The sequence below is a fragment of the Nothoprocta perdicaria genome, unplaced genomic scaffold, assembly GCF_003342845.1.
Source record: "Nothoprocta perdicaria isolate Ctin4 unplaced genomic scaffold, notPer1 scaffold_6, whole genome shotgun sequence".
Lineage (NCBI taxonomy): Eukaryota > Metazoa > Chordata > Aves > Tinamiformes > Tinamidae > Nothoprocta > Nothoprocta perdicaria.
Window position 1 is genome coordinate 4,417,503 of NW_020455865.1, and position 18,651 is coordinate 4,436,153.

At 39.9% G+C, this 18,651-nt stretch overlaps 1 protein-coding gene across 19 annotated transcripts in view; it reads left to right on the top strand.

Annotated features, from left to right (window-relative positions):
* Positions 1–1,388: 1,388 nt before the first annotated feature.
* FNBP1 (formin binding protein 1) overlaps positions 1,389–18,651 on the top strand; it is an 84,040-nt gene continuing 66,777 nt past the window's right edge. For all 19 annotated transcript variants that reach the window (XM_026049296.1, XM_026049297.1, XM_026049292.1 and 16 more), the window contains exon 1: positions 1,389–1,480. In XM_026049296.1, the coding sequence (XP_025905081.1) occupies positions 1,457–1,480 (24 nt within the window). In that variant the 5' untranslated portion in view covers positions 1,389–1,456. The remainder of the gene's footprint in view (positions 1,481–18,651) is intronic.

Here is an 18,651-nt window from a genome sequence, read left to right on the forward strand (position 1 = left end):
ATTACGGATTCATTTCTCAAAAAGTTCCAATACCACCATGTTGTCTGGTTTTGCAATAAGTCCTGGGCAGACCTAAGTGTCAGGTCAGCAGGTTTCAGCATCGCTTCCCGGAGGCTGGGCGGTGTGAGGCCTTGGAAGACTGTGGTTGTGCTTAAGGCAGCATGGCAGGCTCAGACATTCAAATGTGTTGGCAACGGCAGGGAGGACTGCGCAGAGTGAATTGAACCATGTCTTTGAATTGTTGTGAAGCCAGTCCTTAAAAGTAATAATTTTCAAGGATGAACAAAAGCACTGCCTGCCCTTGGCCTCCTTGCAAAGGCAACAACGAGGAGGAGCAGCATTGTACTCTTACATTCAAGTCAATGGAACTAACGAGGATAAAAATAAATGCAGCTCAGTAATTAACATAACATTTGCCTTCACTGTTGTTCTAAATGCTGGAATCCATCCTAAGTCGTCTCTTCTTGTTCTTTCTCATGTAGGTTTATATTCCAAGCGTTAGAGAGCAAGAGAATTGCATTAATCTCAAGTTTGAATCTAAGAATTGACGGTCTGCTGCAGCAAGGACTCTCCTCTAACATCGCAGGTCTCCCGGCCTCTGTGAGCGGATAGTTTGGTTCCCCAGGTGAATATATTTTTCCTATTGTGAATCTTTCATGAACAAATGCAGCAATAAACATAAGATAGCAATCTAAAGCCCTTTTTACATTTCTCGTAGCTGAAAAGCAGGAACCTAAAATCAGATTAGGTGACACAGCTCAAATAAATGCTGTTACAGAGGAAGACGAGCACAAAATAAATCTTGAGTCCCTGGCAAGGAAATGGGCCATTCTCTGCAAGACCACATAATTGCTACAATAGCCCACACTGATATAAAGACAGATAATTTGATTTTTTTTTCCTACGTGCTTTACCGTATTGGTGACAGATGGTGGATTTAGCATCGCTGCATTTGGGTTATTTTCCATGCGGGATTCCCGCACTCTGCTTTGAGACTGGGGTGTTTATTTTTATTCCTCCCTTCCCCTCCCCACTTGGGCAGTTGCCTCTTTTTAAATGGTACAAACACGAACATTGTATTAAAAATAAAACACAATAGTATTAGTAATGATAATAATAACAAACAGACGCGGTGGGTGGGGGGCTGCGCGGCCGGTCCCGGTGCCCCCCCCGCTGCGCTGGGCTGCGCGTGCGCAGTGCGCTGGCTGCCCAGCCGCGGGCGGCGCGTGCGCAGTGCGCGGGAGCTGTCAAGCGCCCCCCCCACCCCGCCTCTCGGCGCTGCCCGGGCCATTTTGCGGCGCGATGAGGCGGGAGCGGCGCTGAGCAGCGCCCGGGCCGCGTCCCCCGCGCTCCGCACGGCTCGCTCCACCTCGGCGCTCCGCCAAGGAAGCCCAGCCGCAGCCAGGACAGAGCGAGAGGAAAAGGAGCCCCCCAGCGCCCACCCGCCGCGGGAGCCATGAGCTGGGGCACGGAGCTGTGGGTGAGTGAGTGAGTGAGGCGGCGGCGCGGCCGTTACCGCGCGCCGTCCTAACGGTCCGCGCGGCGGGGCGGCACCGCGGCGGGGCGAGAGGCTCCGCGCCTCTGCCCTGCCCGCGAAGTTTTAGGTGCTGTGGCGCGGGGAGCTCCCACTCGTGGCCCGTGGGCTCCCTCCGGGGAAATCAACCCTTGGCCGCGCAAAAAAGCACAAAGAGTTTAAGCACTGGGGCACGCAGAGGCTCCGGCAGCGGCTGTTCTGCGTGTGCGCCTCGGGGGGAGGCTCCGAGGGGGATTTATATACAAGGGGGTCCGGTTTCAGGAGAGGGAGCTGCAGGGGGGAAAAGCCCCGTGATAAAATTTCCTTCTGCTGCTTTCTTTTGCCTTGCACGCTTCTCGTAGGAAGCACGTTTTGCTGCTGGTTTTCTGTTGCGTGGAAAAAAAAAAATACGTTTTCAAGGTGAAAAGGGTTTAAAATGTGTAGCAGGCTGCTTGCTCGTTTTTGAAGTGAACCCGGGAAAGTGGGAAGTAAAAAATGTGTTTGGTTTATACAGAAGCTTCACTGTAAAAATATCTAGGTGTTAAAAGGGATGAAAGGTAAAAGGATAATGAGAATTTTTAAACGGTTCTTTCCTAATCTGAGGAAACCAGGGTAGGCAGGTAGAAGTCCTAAAAGGCAAAAGGGAAATACATATTCAGCCACAAAGAGGACGTGATGCAGCCATGTTTGGCAGCATGATGGTGGAGCATGGAGCAAAACCTATTATTGGGGGCTTGTAATAACGGATTGGAAACAGCACATGGCCGCTGAATTGGGGCAGAGGAACCCTTAAAATCCTTTGGGTAAATCCGTGATTTGGGGGAAAGAGGGCAAGAGAAATAATGTTTTGAAGGAGGAGATCAAAAATGAGTCATAGAGTATGATATGGATTGCAAGATCTTGTGTCCAGGTATTTATAACTGGCATTCAGTGCAGTTTAAGGTGTGGACATATCTGAGCTTCTAAGCTGTCTCAGTATAAAAATGGCTATTTTAGGAGTGTTAATTGCTGTCTTTCCCAGGTGTTAATGGACTATTCTAACGAACAGTTAAGTTAAGCAGCCGGTTTTAATGTGATACTGTGTTCGTGATTTAGCTAGAGTTGGTGAGAACTGGACAGCAGATAGGGAGTAAACGCTGTCTGTTCCAGAGAAAGATAGGTAATATAAAGCTAAAGTTTTGCAGTGATGCTACATTGATTTATCAGTATTTTAAACACCTTTGCATAAATACCGCATGGATCTTTTTTATAGGAAAACGTGCTGTTGCTCCTTTTTCTGTATACTAGTGGTATGGAAAGGAGGAGATCAAATAATCTGAATGGAACTAAAGTCAAGAGTTTGAGTCCCTTTTTAAAATATAAAAATAAGTTCTGAGTTCTTAAAAAGGACTTAAAAGTTATTTTTGTATTTTTAAGAGTGTGCCAACAATACTGAGCTTTTCTTGCACAAGAACAAATGGGCAGAGTAGTGCTTATAAATAGACATCTCTGTTCTATAGAATCTATGCAGGTGTCTCTGCAGTCATATATTTGTATTCTGTAACAGTTATGAGCTGTTTTTGTAACAGTTTATTTCTCCCCGAGGTTTTGTTGGAGAAATACTGCCTTTAGTGTCTTAGGCAGAACTGAAATACCATCTTTCATGTCTTCTATGTGCTTGAAAAGTGTAGTAGGTTTCCAGGGAAAAGGACTGAGAATCCAGATTGAATGATTCTAGATGCAAAACTGGTAGGAGTTGCATTATTTTAAATTGGGCAGAGCTTCAAAAATGTGTCTGTTTCCAGTGCTTTGGGTATCTAGGCCAAAACACTCATTTCTCTCTCCATATTCTCCCCTTCACAAGGAAAGAAATCATGCGAACAACCTCTATTTAACATACGCCAATGTTGTTCAATAATCATAGTGTTCCTTAAACAGAATTAAGTTTATATTTACCTTAAAATTTCAGTAGACCATGAATGGACTTCTAAAAGCAGGAATTGTAAAGGATACTTATTTTGCAATGTTTCAGGTATATGGTTTTATGTAACCATTTGTTTTGAAAGCTGAGGTAGTAACAAGTGTTTCCAGCTGTAGTTAGAAACTTGAAATCAGCTGGGAAGGTTTGTATTGCTTGTGCTGGTCTACCAGACCAGGTATGTATTTCGTGGTTCACCCCTTTAAAGTTAACAAAGGAAATGTAAAATTGAGCTTGTTCTTTAAGGCATATAGAACATTAATGCACATGGATTCAAGTAGAATTTCTGCTCATTGCTGCAAAAAAAAAAAAACTGATTGCTTAAAGCCTCACACTTCAAAAGAAACAAAATCACTGCAGCAACATATAAACTATTCCCAAGACAGCTCTCTAGCTGTGTGCTATGATGTGAGCATATTCTGTTTCTCTGTTTTGCAAATCTGAAGTTCCTACTGAGACTTTGCTGGACTCACAACTTCCATTCTGAGTTTGGACTGAGGATTAGGCTTGTAAATGGACCCAAAGCACTAAGTGTGTTGGAGATACTGTTGCTGCATTTTTATCCAGTATTGGGTTAAATGCTCAGGATAATGAGATCATCTGGGGCCTCCAAGCAACCCAGTACACCAGAGCAAGACCCACAGGACTTGTATAGCCGTCTGTTTGCGGGATTGCTCTGCACAAGTTTATGTGGGGTAGCAATGGCTGCTTGCTGTGCTGTTCGTGCAATCTACCCAGCCCTGGTAAAAGTCTCTCTGCCTCCCGTTTTTGAAATGTGCTTGTGGGAGAGATGGGGAATTGAGGGACGAAGTGTCATCATAGGGCCCACCTGTGTTTTTTCACCCTGGGTCAAGAGTATTTGTCAGCTGCCGAAGCTAATGGGTAGGATATTATAGATACCAATTAGAAGAATCAAGTAATACTGTGCTGCTTGAAACTGATAAGTTGTCTAAATGCTTGTATTAATTTGAGTGGTAGATATTTCAGCATACGAACTGTAATCATAACTATTAAAGCATCTCCTTGACTTTTTCTTCCATTGGGTAATGAGAAAAAACATGGGTATGACACATCCAACTGTTCTGAATGGCCCTTCAGCTAGTAAAACATGAGTATGTCTCAATGGACTTACTACCAGTATCCTGTAGTGAGGGATGGAGCCCTTGAGTTGTAAGTGGTAGGAACTGCACCATAAGTGGTAGGAAGCTAAGCCAAAACTAACCTCAACACTTCAGTCCTTGTCTCTTGAATGGAAATGGCTGTGGCTGCGTGTTGGTATATTGAGAGGAATGAGCTTTCTTGATGATGACTTTTGATACTTGTTGCAGTTGGAGAGAGCTGCATATAAATCTGTGGTTAAGTGGTCCCACTTTTTCTTTGGAAAAAATCTATTGCTCTCCAGGAGAATACACAGATCACACAGCATTGTAGTCAGTAAAGTGATTAAATGTGGGGAGATCCATCTTTTTGTTATTAATGTTTCAGAAGTGCAGATGCTGTGGGGTTTTTGTTTGTTTTTAACTCTGAATGTGAAGAAGAAGAAGAGGTCAGGAGTTGAGGGGATGGGAAGGGGAAAAACATGATTTAATCACAATCTCCTTTGAGCTTTTAAAAAGGCTAGATGTCTGCTACCAGCTGTCTTTTCAAACAGTTTAGGTGAGCGTTCTGTATTTGCAAAGGACTTAATCTGCCACCTTAAGCAGAGGGCACAGCTGGTTAGCTTTTCATATGACTGATATTTTGAAGGCTATGCCTTGTGTTTGTAGAGTGTTTAGAGATGCCTTAGAATGAAAGATGTAGTTTGTGGCTACGTTTATATTGTTATAGAAAGCTTATTTCCATTTATAAATGTGAATTGTTTCTAAAGCACAAAAAATCTAGAAAGCATTTTTAGTCTTCATGATTTCTTTGTTCATCATACTAAAACAAATAGGACTTGTGTTGACCACATTCAGATAACCATGGACTCCTTGTCAGACAATGAAACATCGGTGCAACTGAACTTGAAGGCCCGTTTCCTATATGTAACTGATACTGTTTCCTCTTTCGGTGCTTAGGTTTCATATTTCGTCACCGCAGTTTGCTTCTAAGCAGCTGTAATCTTGAATTTCCTAAATTTGCTTGAATATATTGTTCTTTAATAACACAAAGTATAGACTTGCGTTCTGAAACTGTTTAAGAGTACAAAGGTGATTTTGACCTTGATAGTATTACACAGTGTTGTTATCTGGACACTGTAGTAAAAAGTGATCTTCAAGGAAAGCTCTGTTCTTGTCAGCTTGTTCCATGTAAGAGGATCTGCAGAGCTTGATCTGTGTTTGATGTATTGATTCTTTTCTTAAACATCTTAACCATATACTTTTATTGTATGCACCTCTGTAGTTAGTTGCATAAAATTAAATGCTTGTTTCATTCTCTCCTCCAATGCAAGCACTCACATATATGCCCATGTGTGCAATTTTTATTTTGCAGTGTTACCTGTTGCACTCCTTTCGCTCATGGAGCAGAAATTGATGCCTGATAGGATGAGAACATAGACTAGAAATATTCAATCTTGTATTCTGAATCACAGCTTAACTCTCAGTGCTGTGAGCATTTGCTTTGTTTAAGATGATGGGCCTAATCTTGAAAAGATGATTGGATGAAGTGTTTAGAACCCAGAAAAATCCTCTTCTAAGTGATGTCAAATGCTCTTCTAAAAAGTGAGTTTTAATACCAATTGACCCTAAGTGGTTATAACCTATCTGACATCATTTGGACAAGTCTTTGAGGCAGCTTTTTGTATCTCTGATCGTTTCTCTCTGCTTTTAATACATTTTTTTTTCTATTTAGTACCATGTTAAAGTTTTCATGTGTTTTGAAGGGGTTGTAATTTTACCCACAAAAGTACACTCTCTGAATAAGGTACTTAACCTCTCACTGTATTTGTTTCTTGGAAAAAAAATGAGGTCAACATTAAACACATCACACTTATAATCTTGGATTTCTTATTTATTCTAAGGCCCTCTGTAAAAAGTTATATATGGAATGTCAGAGATGCACACTTCAAAGCAAAATAAACTTTTCATTAGCTAAATACTCTATGCTATTATTTGGTCATTTTTGAGGTGGCAAAAATGCCTGACACTAACATCTTGCCCTTATTCCGCAGGGGATCACACACTGTTTTAAGTGGTCAACTTGTATATGCACATTACTACTTAGTGAGAGTGTATTATTTATAGAAATGATGAATCATTATATAGTATCTTAACTCTGCAGTGCACTCTTTCATGTATTTGCCCAGCTCAGGGTGATATTTCAGTCTGCAGAAGCAAATATATACGTTTTAGAATATAAGCTGCATAAAAGGACTGTGACCCTAAAAAAAGGGAGAGTTTTCTGTGCCTTTTTTAATTATTATTTATTAAAAGATAAAATTCCTCTGCTGCTCATACAAGTGAGAGCTGGCTGAGAGCGCCACGTTACAGTGTGAGTACCCTGGATACACCTCCTTGGTAATTCCATACTCTTGAGTTGAAAGATTCTCCTCCTGTTTCTAAAAGAGTTGCTGGGTCACGAATGCATGAATGTCAGAGTGATTTTATTTGCCAGTCTGCTTTCTTTTTAAGAAAGAGGATTTTTATAATACTGTCACTGGCCTATTCTTGTGTTTTCTACCTATTCATAAAAGAACAGGGGATTTACGATCTTTCAACATGTCAAGACTGTGGAACACTTCGTCCTCCCCCATTTTTAGTCACAAACTCTTTCCATTTGTATTGGGACGGCCCAAGATCTCCCACTTTTGTGAACCTTGTGGGAAGACTGTTGAACATGAGATGATGTTTTTTTGGACTCTGCAGCTCATTAGTGTTGCTCATGTTGTGAAACACTCTTTTAAACAGAATTTCAAAAGCCATACTCCACACCAAGAGCAGCAATCATTTCTGCACTGTAGCTTAACAACCTGCTTTACATTTTTGCCTTTGTTGATTCCTGAAAGGTAACCTGCTAATGATTTTTGGAAATTCACTTTCAGCCTGTTTGAAATAATGTTTGTCAGACTGATTACACATTGTATCTAATCCAGCCATCAATTCAACCCTCTGTTGACAGTTTTCTTAGCATTCATATAAATATTTAAAAGTAACTTTCCCCTTCAAACATAGTCTTTTGCTTTCCAGATGAATTTTCTCTTCCTTCCTTCTGTAGAAATTCTGCTTCTCTATTTTGTACGTGACCTTTTTACAATGAGATAGTTTAATTGGTAAAACTAAAGGAGCTGTTGTTTCTCAACATAGACATTTATTGTTACTTTCAAACAGTGGTTTTGGCTCTAGAGTGCAAAAAGGAAAATAGTGCTATGTATGTTGTACCTATATATTAAACATAGTATGTGACAAGATTAGTCTTTCTGCTTCTCAAACAAATGCATTAGGGGTACTATGGATCCCTTTGAGATCTTGCCTGAGTTCTTTTTCACGGTGATGTTTGGATAGTCTTCCTAACCTGCTTGACATCATCCGTTTAAATTTATTAAAAATGATTTGTTTTGTTTATATGGGATATAGGGATATAAACATATCCTATAAGATTTATATGGGAGAAATGTAAAAGAAAGCTCTTCTCAGCATTTCCATGCTGTATGAATATAAGACAAACCCTACCCTTGCTTAATAACAGTGCAGAGGTGAGGGCTGCTAATAACATTCATGTACGTGAATGGGAAAAACACTTTGTAGTGCTTACACTTACTCTTCTCTGAGCAATAGGTACAGTTACTCTGCTATAAATTGCTATTTTTTTATTTTGAAGATTTTACTTGTGTTGCACTGAGTCTGTGAATATACAGGAAGGACTCCTAGCTCTATGACAGGAGAATGTTAGTCTTTTTACAGACATACTGAGAATCCTGCTTTTTATTAACTGAACTGTTAAATATTTTGTTGCTCAGCTGTCAACCCTGAGCAATAGCTCATTGTGTCTTGGACAGTTTGCTCAGTATCAGCCTGTATTCTAGACAGAGTGGGTAGTTCTACTTATTGCAAAGGTCACAACACTTTCAGTTCAAGTTTTCTCATTTCTACTGCTTACATTTTTTTTTTCTCTGAGTTGGGAGTGCTTGGGCTGCAGCGGTTTTCCTTTTTGTGTGCATCCCTCATGTCTCTTTTTCAGTTAGGATAATTCAGTTAATCTCAAGAGTAGTGTCCTGCATACACTAAATGCTGGTGCCTCTCTTGGAAAGCTATAGTACTGCCATTGATGGGATGAAGATTTTGAAATCTTGGCAGGCAATGGCTCTTGAACAGGGATGTGCCTTTTTTTGAGAAAAAACTGCCCAAATTAGGCAAACTTGTAAGCTTTTGGAAAACTATCCCTTTGCACACACTCAGTGGAGACATTAGCACTGAAATCCTCAGAAGTCACAGTGTGTGCTGAGTACATTTCAGCCTTGGAGGTTTCTGTGTGGGCCTGGGCTATGCAGTCACCCATGGAGTAACTGAGCGTGCTGTAAGGCCAGGCCTAGCAAGACTGGAGCCAGACTCCTTGTCTAATGACTGCTCGAGGCCAGGGTGGAGTTGGGCAGTGCTTGTACTCTCACAGAGAACTTTCCTGGCATCCAGCTGTGGAGAAGAGGAAGCTCGTTAGGGCACATGGCACAGAAAGAAGAGCAAGGCTGTGTGCAGGAGCAGTAGAGCGTGTCAGAGTTTGGGAGAAAGTGGATTACATGGGAGTATAGGGAGTCAAAAGCTGCACTGAGCCATGCTACAGGTTCATCTGGCCAGCTACGCTTCTGTGACAGTGATGAAGAGCCTAAGGAACTGAGCAAACTAGGAGCAATTCTTCGCATCTTGTGTATATCCAAAGGTGACAGACTGGGAAGGAAGTGTCAGGAGCAGATAGGAAACTAGCTGATTAGTGTGTTTGAATATGATGAGGAAGGAGAAGTAGAGCTCAGACTAAAATCTAGTTGCATGGATGTGAAGCTGAGTGTCTAGAATCCATTCCTGGGTCTAGAATGACATACCAAGAATGAGTTGAGTGGGAGGGTTGTGCGAGGAGAGACAATGGGCATTGGCAATGACAATGGTCCTGTCAGTGAACTGGGGGAGGGTGAGAGAACTGGGACTCGCTGAGCAAAGGAAATTGTGGAAATGGATTCAGAAAAAGAAAGGGAGCTTAGGCCAAAAAGTAGGGGAACCATTAATGAGGAGATGGCATAACCAGAAGCATGTGGGGAGAATGGGATTCAGTTTGGGTAGTGCAGAAGAGTTGGGTGACACTCTGACTTGCTGGCACTTAGGACATGTGATAGGATTAGGGCATTAGGAGTGTCAAGTGCAGAACACAGGGATCAGAAGGCAGTGCAGTGGGTGCACAAGGGAAGGAAGCATGGAGCAAAGGATGAAGATTAGATAAGAAACAGGAAAGAGATAAGGAGTGAAGGGACCTAGTTGTCCTTTTGCATGCTTGGCTTTGTAGCCTTCCTGTTTTTATGTGACTCTCTCTGTAATATTTAAGTAAAGTTGATTTACAGGTTTGAATTTATTTGAATGAATGAATTTTGATATTTGTGGTTGCAGTTTGCATCTTTATTCACTCGTGGAAGACTATTGGACCAACCCCCCAAATGAGAGCTTTATTCAGAAGCATATGCCCTGCTACTTTACATGGGCTCATTGGTGCACAAAGCTTTGAGGAATTGTCTAGCAAAATGCATTTAGATGAGACTTTTCATTCTGCATTATGTTTTTTCATATGCAAAAAAAAAAGCTGCTTTAACTCATCTTTTATTTAAAAAAGGAAAAAAAAACTCTCAAAAGATAAATGAGGAAAAGAAATAGACTCTCATGTTGATCTGTCACATTTGGGGCTTATAGGAGTGGCATTCATTAAAAAATGTGTAACCAGGATTTTGCTGTAGTGAAAGGAAAACTGGCAGTGAAATGAATCAAGAGCTGTGATACAGCATTATGTAAATGTCTTCTCGCCTAGCCTGCCTGTCTCTCACAAGTATAACAGTCTGTACATGCTCATTCATGTGTTGTTAAGGTAAAGGCTGAAGGAGAAGGGTTAGAGGAAAGTTTTGTGTGTGGAGGTGCATTTGTGTTTCATGGGGAGCACATCCTGGCATATGTTCTTAATATTTATCATTGTAGCACAGAAACTCTAGCAAATCTTTAGCCTGTTTCACATGTGTGAAAATTTCTAAGCAAACACTTTAGTAGTGTGCATACTGGTTTGCTCAAAGCTCCTGGCATGAGCTGGTCAAGGAGTCCACGTAAGATTCTCTTGGAGAACAGTCTGCTTGCATTCAACATGTACAGAAGAGGTTAGTGTTGCCTGCTTTACCTGAAAACCAAAGCTGTAAGCTGGGCAGATGCACCAGCCTGTCCTTTAGGTAATGAGAATGCATAGACATATCACATGGTATGTGTGACTTAGTTCCTATTTAAATCAGTGCCATGGGCATTTACAGCCTTATTTTTGGAATGGGAGGGGGGATAAGGTTGGAACCTAGCTATTTAAAGATGAAAAAATAATTTCCCTGCCACCGTGTGGCTGTGTGAGCCTTGTGAGATGCAAAGTAGTAGCCCAACAAACAATCTGGGAAAGGTAGAAGCAGGGTTGGTACAACATGGTTAGAATTACAAGCATCAACAATGCCTTGTCTGGATGACCCAGAAATGTTTCCTTTCCACATTCTGGCTTTTGCTCTGATTTTTGACAGCCTTATGTAACATTCCTTTTGTGAATAAGCTTATAAAGTTGCTGAAAACTGTTTTGTAGAGGTTCAGTACAATTGGTACGAAACTGTTTCTGAAATAGGGAAATTGTGCTGGTCGGAAGAGGAAAATTTTCCGCAGGAGGCGTGCTGTTGTGGAACACATGCATCCAATTTAGGCATTTTTGGAGAGTGGTTCTCAGGATTTGTGATGCTCAAAGATGCCTTGTCTTGAATAGAATCTCAGGTATAATGTTTGTAATGTTTGAACCTGTTGAATTGTTCAGGCTAACAGACCTAGTCTCTGCTATGCTTTACAACATAGAATATTTAGCAAAAAGGTGTTTAGTAGAAATACTGGATGGTTAGGAGCAATGTGACAAAGTAGCACATCCTGATCATGCAAAGATCGGAAAGTTTTTGGGAGGATATAGTGTGAGGGGATATACTTGGTTTTTATGCGTACACTCATAGAAATTTACGTTGACTTGAATGTCACATCTGGCATTGGCTTGGTGTAATGATATCTCTGTGGTTTGTGGGTTAACCTCTGAAAACAAAAAAGGCTGGAATATTGAGAGGGTAGTTAAAAGCTTGAGGAGAATACATGCTTCTGGAAAAATCGAGCAAATTAAAATTAGAGGAAATTAAAAATACTATTTAAAAATTAGTATACAAAACTTAAGTGGGGTTTTTCTTGTTTCTTCTTTGTTCCCTGTATTGTGCTCTATGTGGAGGTTCCTGGTCAGTGGAGCAGCATGGATTTTCCTCTGGGGGCAAGTCATTTGTCTAACCTTCTCAGAGGGGGGTGGGATTGATTCCTTAATCGGAATAGCGACAATCCATCCTGAAGCTTCCTCAAGGTATTAGGGTTAAATTAAACAGTCTGGGACTAGTGTGTAAGCCCTAATGCACTTGGAGGGGCTTTCTCAGATGAGGAGAATTTTACAAAAATAATCAGAAAATGAACCCAAAACAAAGAAAGAAGCCACAGGCACAAATCACCCTGACAGAAGGGAACTAATGCATCTTCTTTGTACATTGCAGTGCTTAGTACTCAAATTCTCTCAGGGCAAGGGGGAAAAAAAAAGGAAGAAGAAAAAAAGAAATATATGAACAATATTCTATTAACAGCATTGCATTAATATCTTGTTTTCCATCTTTTGTATGTGTGTTCCATTTCCTAAAATAGATAGGGACTGAAATACTAAATTTGCAGAATGAAACTTCTGGAAAAACCAAGAAATAAACATTTTACAACATTTTAAACATTTCACAACTGTGACATTTAAACATTTCACACTCGTGTACCATTTTGCAAAATGTTAAAGTTGTGTCTGCTTGTGTGTATTTAAAGTGTACAATTATGGATGAATCTCCTGAGGATAAAAATGTCATAGTTGCAGTCAGCTGTTCTGGAAGTTCATTAACCTTGATGAATAAAATAATATGGCTGACTTGTAATCTGTGTATTAAGTGCTCACAGGCAAGAATTAACTATAATAGTCAAGTAACCTTATTGGGTGTTCTTATTGACCATAATGAATATCATTCACTTACAGAAGTACACCAAATAAAAGGGAGAAGGGGAGTAACTCCACATTTCCACATAAGAAACGTGCCATTTTGTCTGCCTTGCTCCTTGCCACTTTGCTTCATTCTGTTTCAGTCTGCACGAACAAAACAAAAAGCAATATTTTTCCATCTTAAAATATATTGGTATTCATTCCATAGAGGTAGAAATATATCTAGATATCCAAAAGGCCTGATGACTTTTGAGAGTTGAAAAAGTGAACCTTTATTAATAGTGTTTGTGAAGATGTATTTAATGTCCCTGGTGGAAATTGGCAGATGTTTCACCTTGAAGAAATATGTGTGTGCTTGTGTTTTTGTTTACCTCTGGTTCTGGAGGTGCTCTGCTGAAGTTATTCTAACATAATCTTCCTTGACCCTACAGGTTCATGGCCTCCCAGTTTATGTGAGAAAAATTACAGCCAGATAGGGCAGGAACTTGGAGAAAGGCCCGTTGCAGGGAACTTTAGTTTGTGTGGGGAAAAATAGACTCTTTGCTTTCCCCCTCTTGGCTGAGGGCAGTTGCAGTTTCAAGTCAACCTTTGGACTGCACATACAGGTTTCCAAAGGCCTATAAGTGTCAGGTTTTGTCACTATGGCACTGAATGGACCTTGATGTCCTCCCTGTTGGGGGAGATGCTGTAGTCAAGTTATGAGAAAGTCCCTTTCTTTCCCTTGCATTTGTAACACACAGGTAAATGTGGATTTTTCTTCTTCTTTTTCCTATCCCCTGCATCAGTCTGGCTCAGGAGGCAAGCTTGCTTTCGCCGCTTGGCAGATAAAGCATCTGGCAGGTTGAGGTCAATATCCTCTTTCATATTTTTTGGATGACTCAACTGTTCATCAAGCAAATGGTCTATCTCTGGGTTATAAGATAGTTGGGGAGTCATGGGACGCTCAGGGAGCTGTGCCCAGATGCTCCGGTTGCTTTATGAAGATCAGTAGCTCTAATCTGTGCATGGCAAAGGTTGGACAGGAGGTTCCTGTTTATTCTTCTTCAGACAGGGACTTTTTTTTATGTGTTCAGAGTGCTCTTTAATCCAACAAAGTTGCAGGAATATACAGTGGGTCAAAGCTGAAATAAAGCATGGATAAGAGGAAGAGTGGAAGGAGAAGAAAAGGAGGACAGCCTTTTTTTTTAAATACTGAGTCGAAATGGTTTACCAAGGAATTGATTGACTTTGTGTCATAGAACACCTCTACATCTGGGTTAGGTTCTCTAAGTCTATGAAAAGCTTTGGAGATCTCTGGCCCTCTTGTACCGCATGTCACATGGATTTGCTGCAGTTGTCATGTCTTGACTATGGGCTTCTCCCTTCACAGAGTTTAGGAAGATCAGAGTTGCTATGAGTCGGTTGTCTTGCAGAGGAATTACTCTGAGATGAGCAGCTATTTTGAATGGCAGCTCATATTATTAAATGCTTCTGATACTCAAAATAGACTTGCTATGATATATGCACTTATTTCTTGAAACAGTCTTCTAGGTGAGCATTTCTGAGATGACTGTTCAGAGGATTTACATTTTGTTTTATATACCTAGGTCTTGGAATATTTCCTGTTGAAATTGGTAACTGTATGTTCTTCTTCAGCCTAAATGGAATAGGAATAATAAAGGTGAAAAGAAACAGCCAGAGAAACACAAACAACAACAACACATGCTTTTGGTATTGTTAGTGAATCTCAGCTATTATAATAATCCTAAGTAATTTTAATTTTGGAAGATAATCATGATATTTATTTTTACTTTCCTACGACTGTAACTTCAAATATGAAGCCCTTATGATAAGTACTAAAATAGCTTTGTTTCACAAAACATTTGTGCTCTGTAGAATGTTTCTCACTTTACTTGCTTTTACGATTGTATCTGTTACTTTGTACCATGGTTCAGTTAACACATGTATGAAGGGGCCAGGTCTTACTCCTGTGAGTAATTTCAATAATTTGAGAGCATGTAAGAGGTAAGGGGATGAACTTTTTCTTTAGACTCTGCACCTATTTTGCCTGTTTGTGTTATGGGTCTCTGTTTTTATTTGGTTGGTTGTGGGGGCTTTTTTGTTGTTCTTGCTTTTTGAGGTTAATTAGAAATTTAGATCATCAAGCTTAGTTCAGTAATGCTGACTCTGCTCTGAACATCTGTCGCTCTGTTTGCATCTGTGTCAGTGCAAGGCAGGGCAGTGATCGGAACCTTCAGCCTAATTTCAAGCTTGTTCTTCCAAAACATTTGTGTTCAGTCCTGTTAGTAAGAGGCTCTTCTCCAATTCTGTGTATAGATGCCTTGTGCTTCAGTCTTGAACTCTGAGAGACCAGTGTCTTATTCCTTAATGTCCCGTCATCTTCCGTTGTTGTCCCCTCGCTTTTGTTTTGCTTTCCATCAGCAGATTATTTATACTCAAAAGCATTGTTCTTCTTTCTGTGTCTCTTGCGTTACTTAAAGGTTAACACAAGTCACCATGTACTTCACAATCTGGAGGTTGTGTTTCAAAAAATGCCAATAAATTGTAGTGTGGTGACCTTGTACAGACTTGAGGCACCAGTGAGGAAATGTCACGATTATCTAAGGAAGCTTCCTAAAGATTGATTGAGTGCTGCAAGTGCCATAGAAGTAGAAATAAATTCTTTGAATCCGAGTCTGCAGAATATTGGAAGGAGAGTTGTTAATAGTAATTTGCTCAATCTGCTGTTGGGCTGCTTTGGGGAGGCTAATGCATGAATTGCTGAGTTTTCTGTTTTATTATATATTTGTAATAACAGTGAAATTCCTATGAGCAAGAAATTGCATGTTTTTCTTTTCAGAAAGTATTCAGTGATTTAATTATGGTTCTGCAGAAAAGCAATGACAAAAACAGTCATTTTAGGTTCCTCTGATACTTTCGTTTTTTTTCAGTTGGACTTAAGCAGGTAAATTTGTTTCTTAGACAAATATGTTTCTGTTGGCATAATGTGGATTAAGCCGAGGTTTTTAAGAGATTTCATGAGTTAATATTATGGACTGTCTCATTGTAATCAGCTATTTGATTTTAATGCTAACTCTCAAGAAATGTTATTTTAGCAAATATTTATTTTGATTTCTTTGGTTAAAGCTAACTTTATTGCATGTCCTTCCTGGACTCTGTGTAATAAGTACTCAGAATACTTTTGGAAGCATGGCAATGTAAATAGGATCTGTCTTCAGCTTATATATATGAAACAATAGAAGAACAACTCACAAATTTGTTTCCCTTAATGGTAAGTTGTATTGTGAAACATGCATGGGATCTGATTTCCGTCTTTCTACCCCTATTATGATTTAAAGTAAAAATATGAGAACTTAGAATATGAATTCTCTTGTACTTCAGTTTCTAACACTTCACACACAGGTCTTGGACTTCTCAAATACATCCCATAACTCTTAGTCTGTGAAAAATAATGATGCGCTCTTGCAGCTATACTTGCTCAAGTTCTCACTTGCTGCACCATCCTAAGCCTGTGAATAGCTGTACTGAGTCAAAGTTAAAAAATAAAGTAGAGGATAATCTATTTTATTGTATTTTCTTAAATTGAAAATCAATATGGTGTGCTGGTAAAGAGCAGAATGACTGTGTTACTTAATCCTTAGAAGTGCTTTTAATAGCACTATTTATCCAATACTAAATCATTTCCTTCAGATAAATAACCATTGGAAAAAAAATCAAACACAACATCAATATGTAGTGGCATCTGTCTAAAATTCCCCAAGCCTAGACGTTGAGTTGCATGGGCAATAACCAAACATTCCTGATGGAGGATAGTGTGGGTTTTTGTGTTTGTTTTTAATTTAAGTAAATTACCTCCTTAAATGAATAATTGTGAGAGATCCTACATGACCATGCTCAGAACTAGTGAACTGTAGGAAACTTTGTAGGCTGTAGCATTGTGAAAACCTCTTTGGACATTATGGGAAGGCCAGTTAGTTTACTGCACAGGTGAATTGGGTGAGCTGAGCTGTGCCTTTCAGCACTTGGGCTCCTCTAGTTGAAGCAAACATGCTCAACTAGTTCTGAAAATGGGCTGTTCCCTTTCTCTTGCTTCAGGAAAGATTTAGTCCAAATGACTGAAATTTTACTGTGCTCGTGACGCTCTGTCCTGTTGTGCTTCTGGAACAGAGCAGCTGCTGAGTGACCTGAATTTATGCTTCTCTTGTGAGGTGCTGGTCTACTTGAGCTCTGTGCAGTATTTTTGTAACTGAACCATCTATATTCATCATTATTGCCATGTTATCAGCTGTTTGTTTTGAATATCTGTATTATGGGGGAAGTGAATTTGTAACAGATTTGCACCTAATTTGTGGGTACTGTGTGTTCCAAATAGACTTAGAGAATCCATTACTTTCTGGAAGCAAATTGCATAGATTTCCTCCAGCAGTACTGGCTGGAGCAGCCAGAACTTGCCATCCTTTTTGATACATTGTCATTTGTTATTGCTATGGTAGGATGACACAAATAGCACATTATAATGTAGCAGTCTCTTTTTTTTTTTTTTTTTCTTGTTGTTCTTATGATAGTTGTTTGCTTGATCTTGCTGGAACGTGAGAAGAGTGGAAACCAGGGCTATCAAGCTGTGTGGTTTTATTCATGAAACTTCTCGTGCACTCTGTGTGGTGCAGCAGGTATTGATGCTGTGGTTCTGACTCTCTTCCGTGGCATTGTCTTAGTAAAGGAATTCATTAATAAACAATAATAAATGTTTCTGTAGAACGCATTGTGCTGTGACACCGAAAGCTTCCTCAGCAATTCTCCCTTCTATTATAGAAGCTTTTATTAACCTTGAACCCTAGTTCATGCTATTACTTTAATAACATCATGATTACGTGGTGGTCTTTAAGCGGGAATGTTTTTGTCATTGTCCCCATAATCAGTCCAAAGTACAGCAAGCTGCTTTACACTTCAGGAACTGTAGCAGCCTTTCAGAAAGCGTCTGTGGCGCCTCACATTTTTTCAGCCTGCTAACACATTCAGAACACAGGGCAAGCAGCTTAAGATCTGAATGAGATTGTTCACCAAATGAGTTGGTGCAGCATATTAATTTGCTAGCACTTCTAAATGCCTTCAGTGTTACAAGAGTCTGCAATGTCACTAAAATACCAAGAGCTTTGTTAGTTCTAAACTCCTTAAAAGAGAGTTTTAAATTCTTGTCTGCCTGCCGTAGCCTTGACAGATTTATAAAGAATTTCAGGATTGAAAAAATGTTGTGCATCCCATGCTTAACAGTGTTAGTAAGAATCTTTTCCTGGGAGTGTTAGTGATCTTGGAGTTCCGCTGTGCTCTAGATTTTATTGTGTAGCTTATTATATGAGACTGCTGTTAATGCTGTTTACCTAAATGCCAATGGTGTTACGTTTATTATGGTTTTTAATATGTATTTGGTCCTGGTGTACCATGTAGGATTCATGTTAAAAACACATTTTTTTTATGATTAGATTGGCTAATAAAACATTATTTTAATGAGACCAAGTGTCTCATCACTCTGTTTTAGTATGTACTTTCCATTGCTCCATCTGGTAGTGTAGATTTGTAAATTGGCATAAAGATGCCAATCGGAGGCATCAATATGAAACTAAATCATTTTTTCTCTTTGTGTATTTAGACAAAAGAATTTGAAGGCAGTACTCTGGCAATTCTTGGAGAAGAAGAATAGGAACAGATTTTTTTAAATTCCACGTTTTAAACATTTTAGCACGGTGGTTTTCTTGAGGAGGCAGTGGTAAAGGAGGTTGTTTTAAGATTAATGTTTTTGTTGAGAGATTGGGCTCAGAGATTTCAGTGAAAAGCTCCCTGGATGGATGGGTAGTACATTATTTTATCATCTGTTGCATCAGAACCTCAGGCCAATTCCTATGAACCATTAGCAGTAACAGCCCATTCAAAATTGGGAAGCAAATGCGAA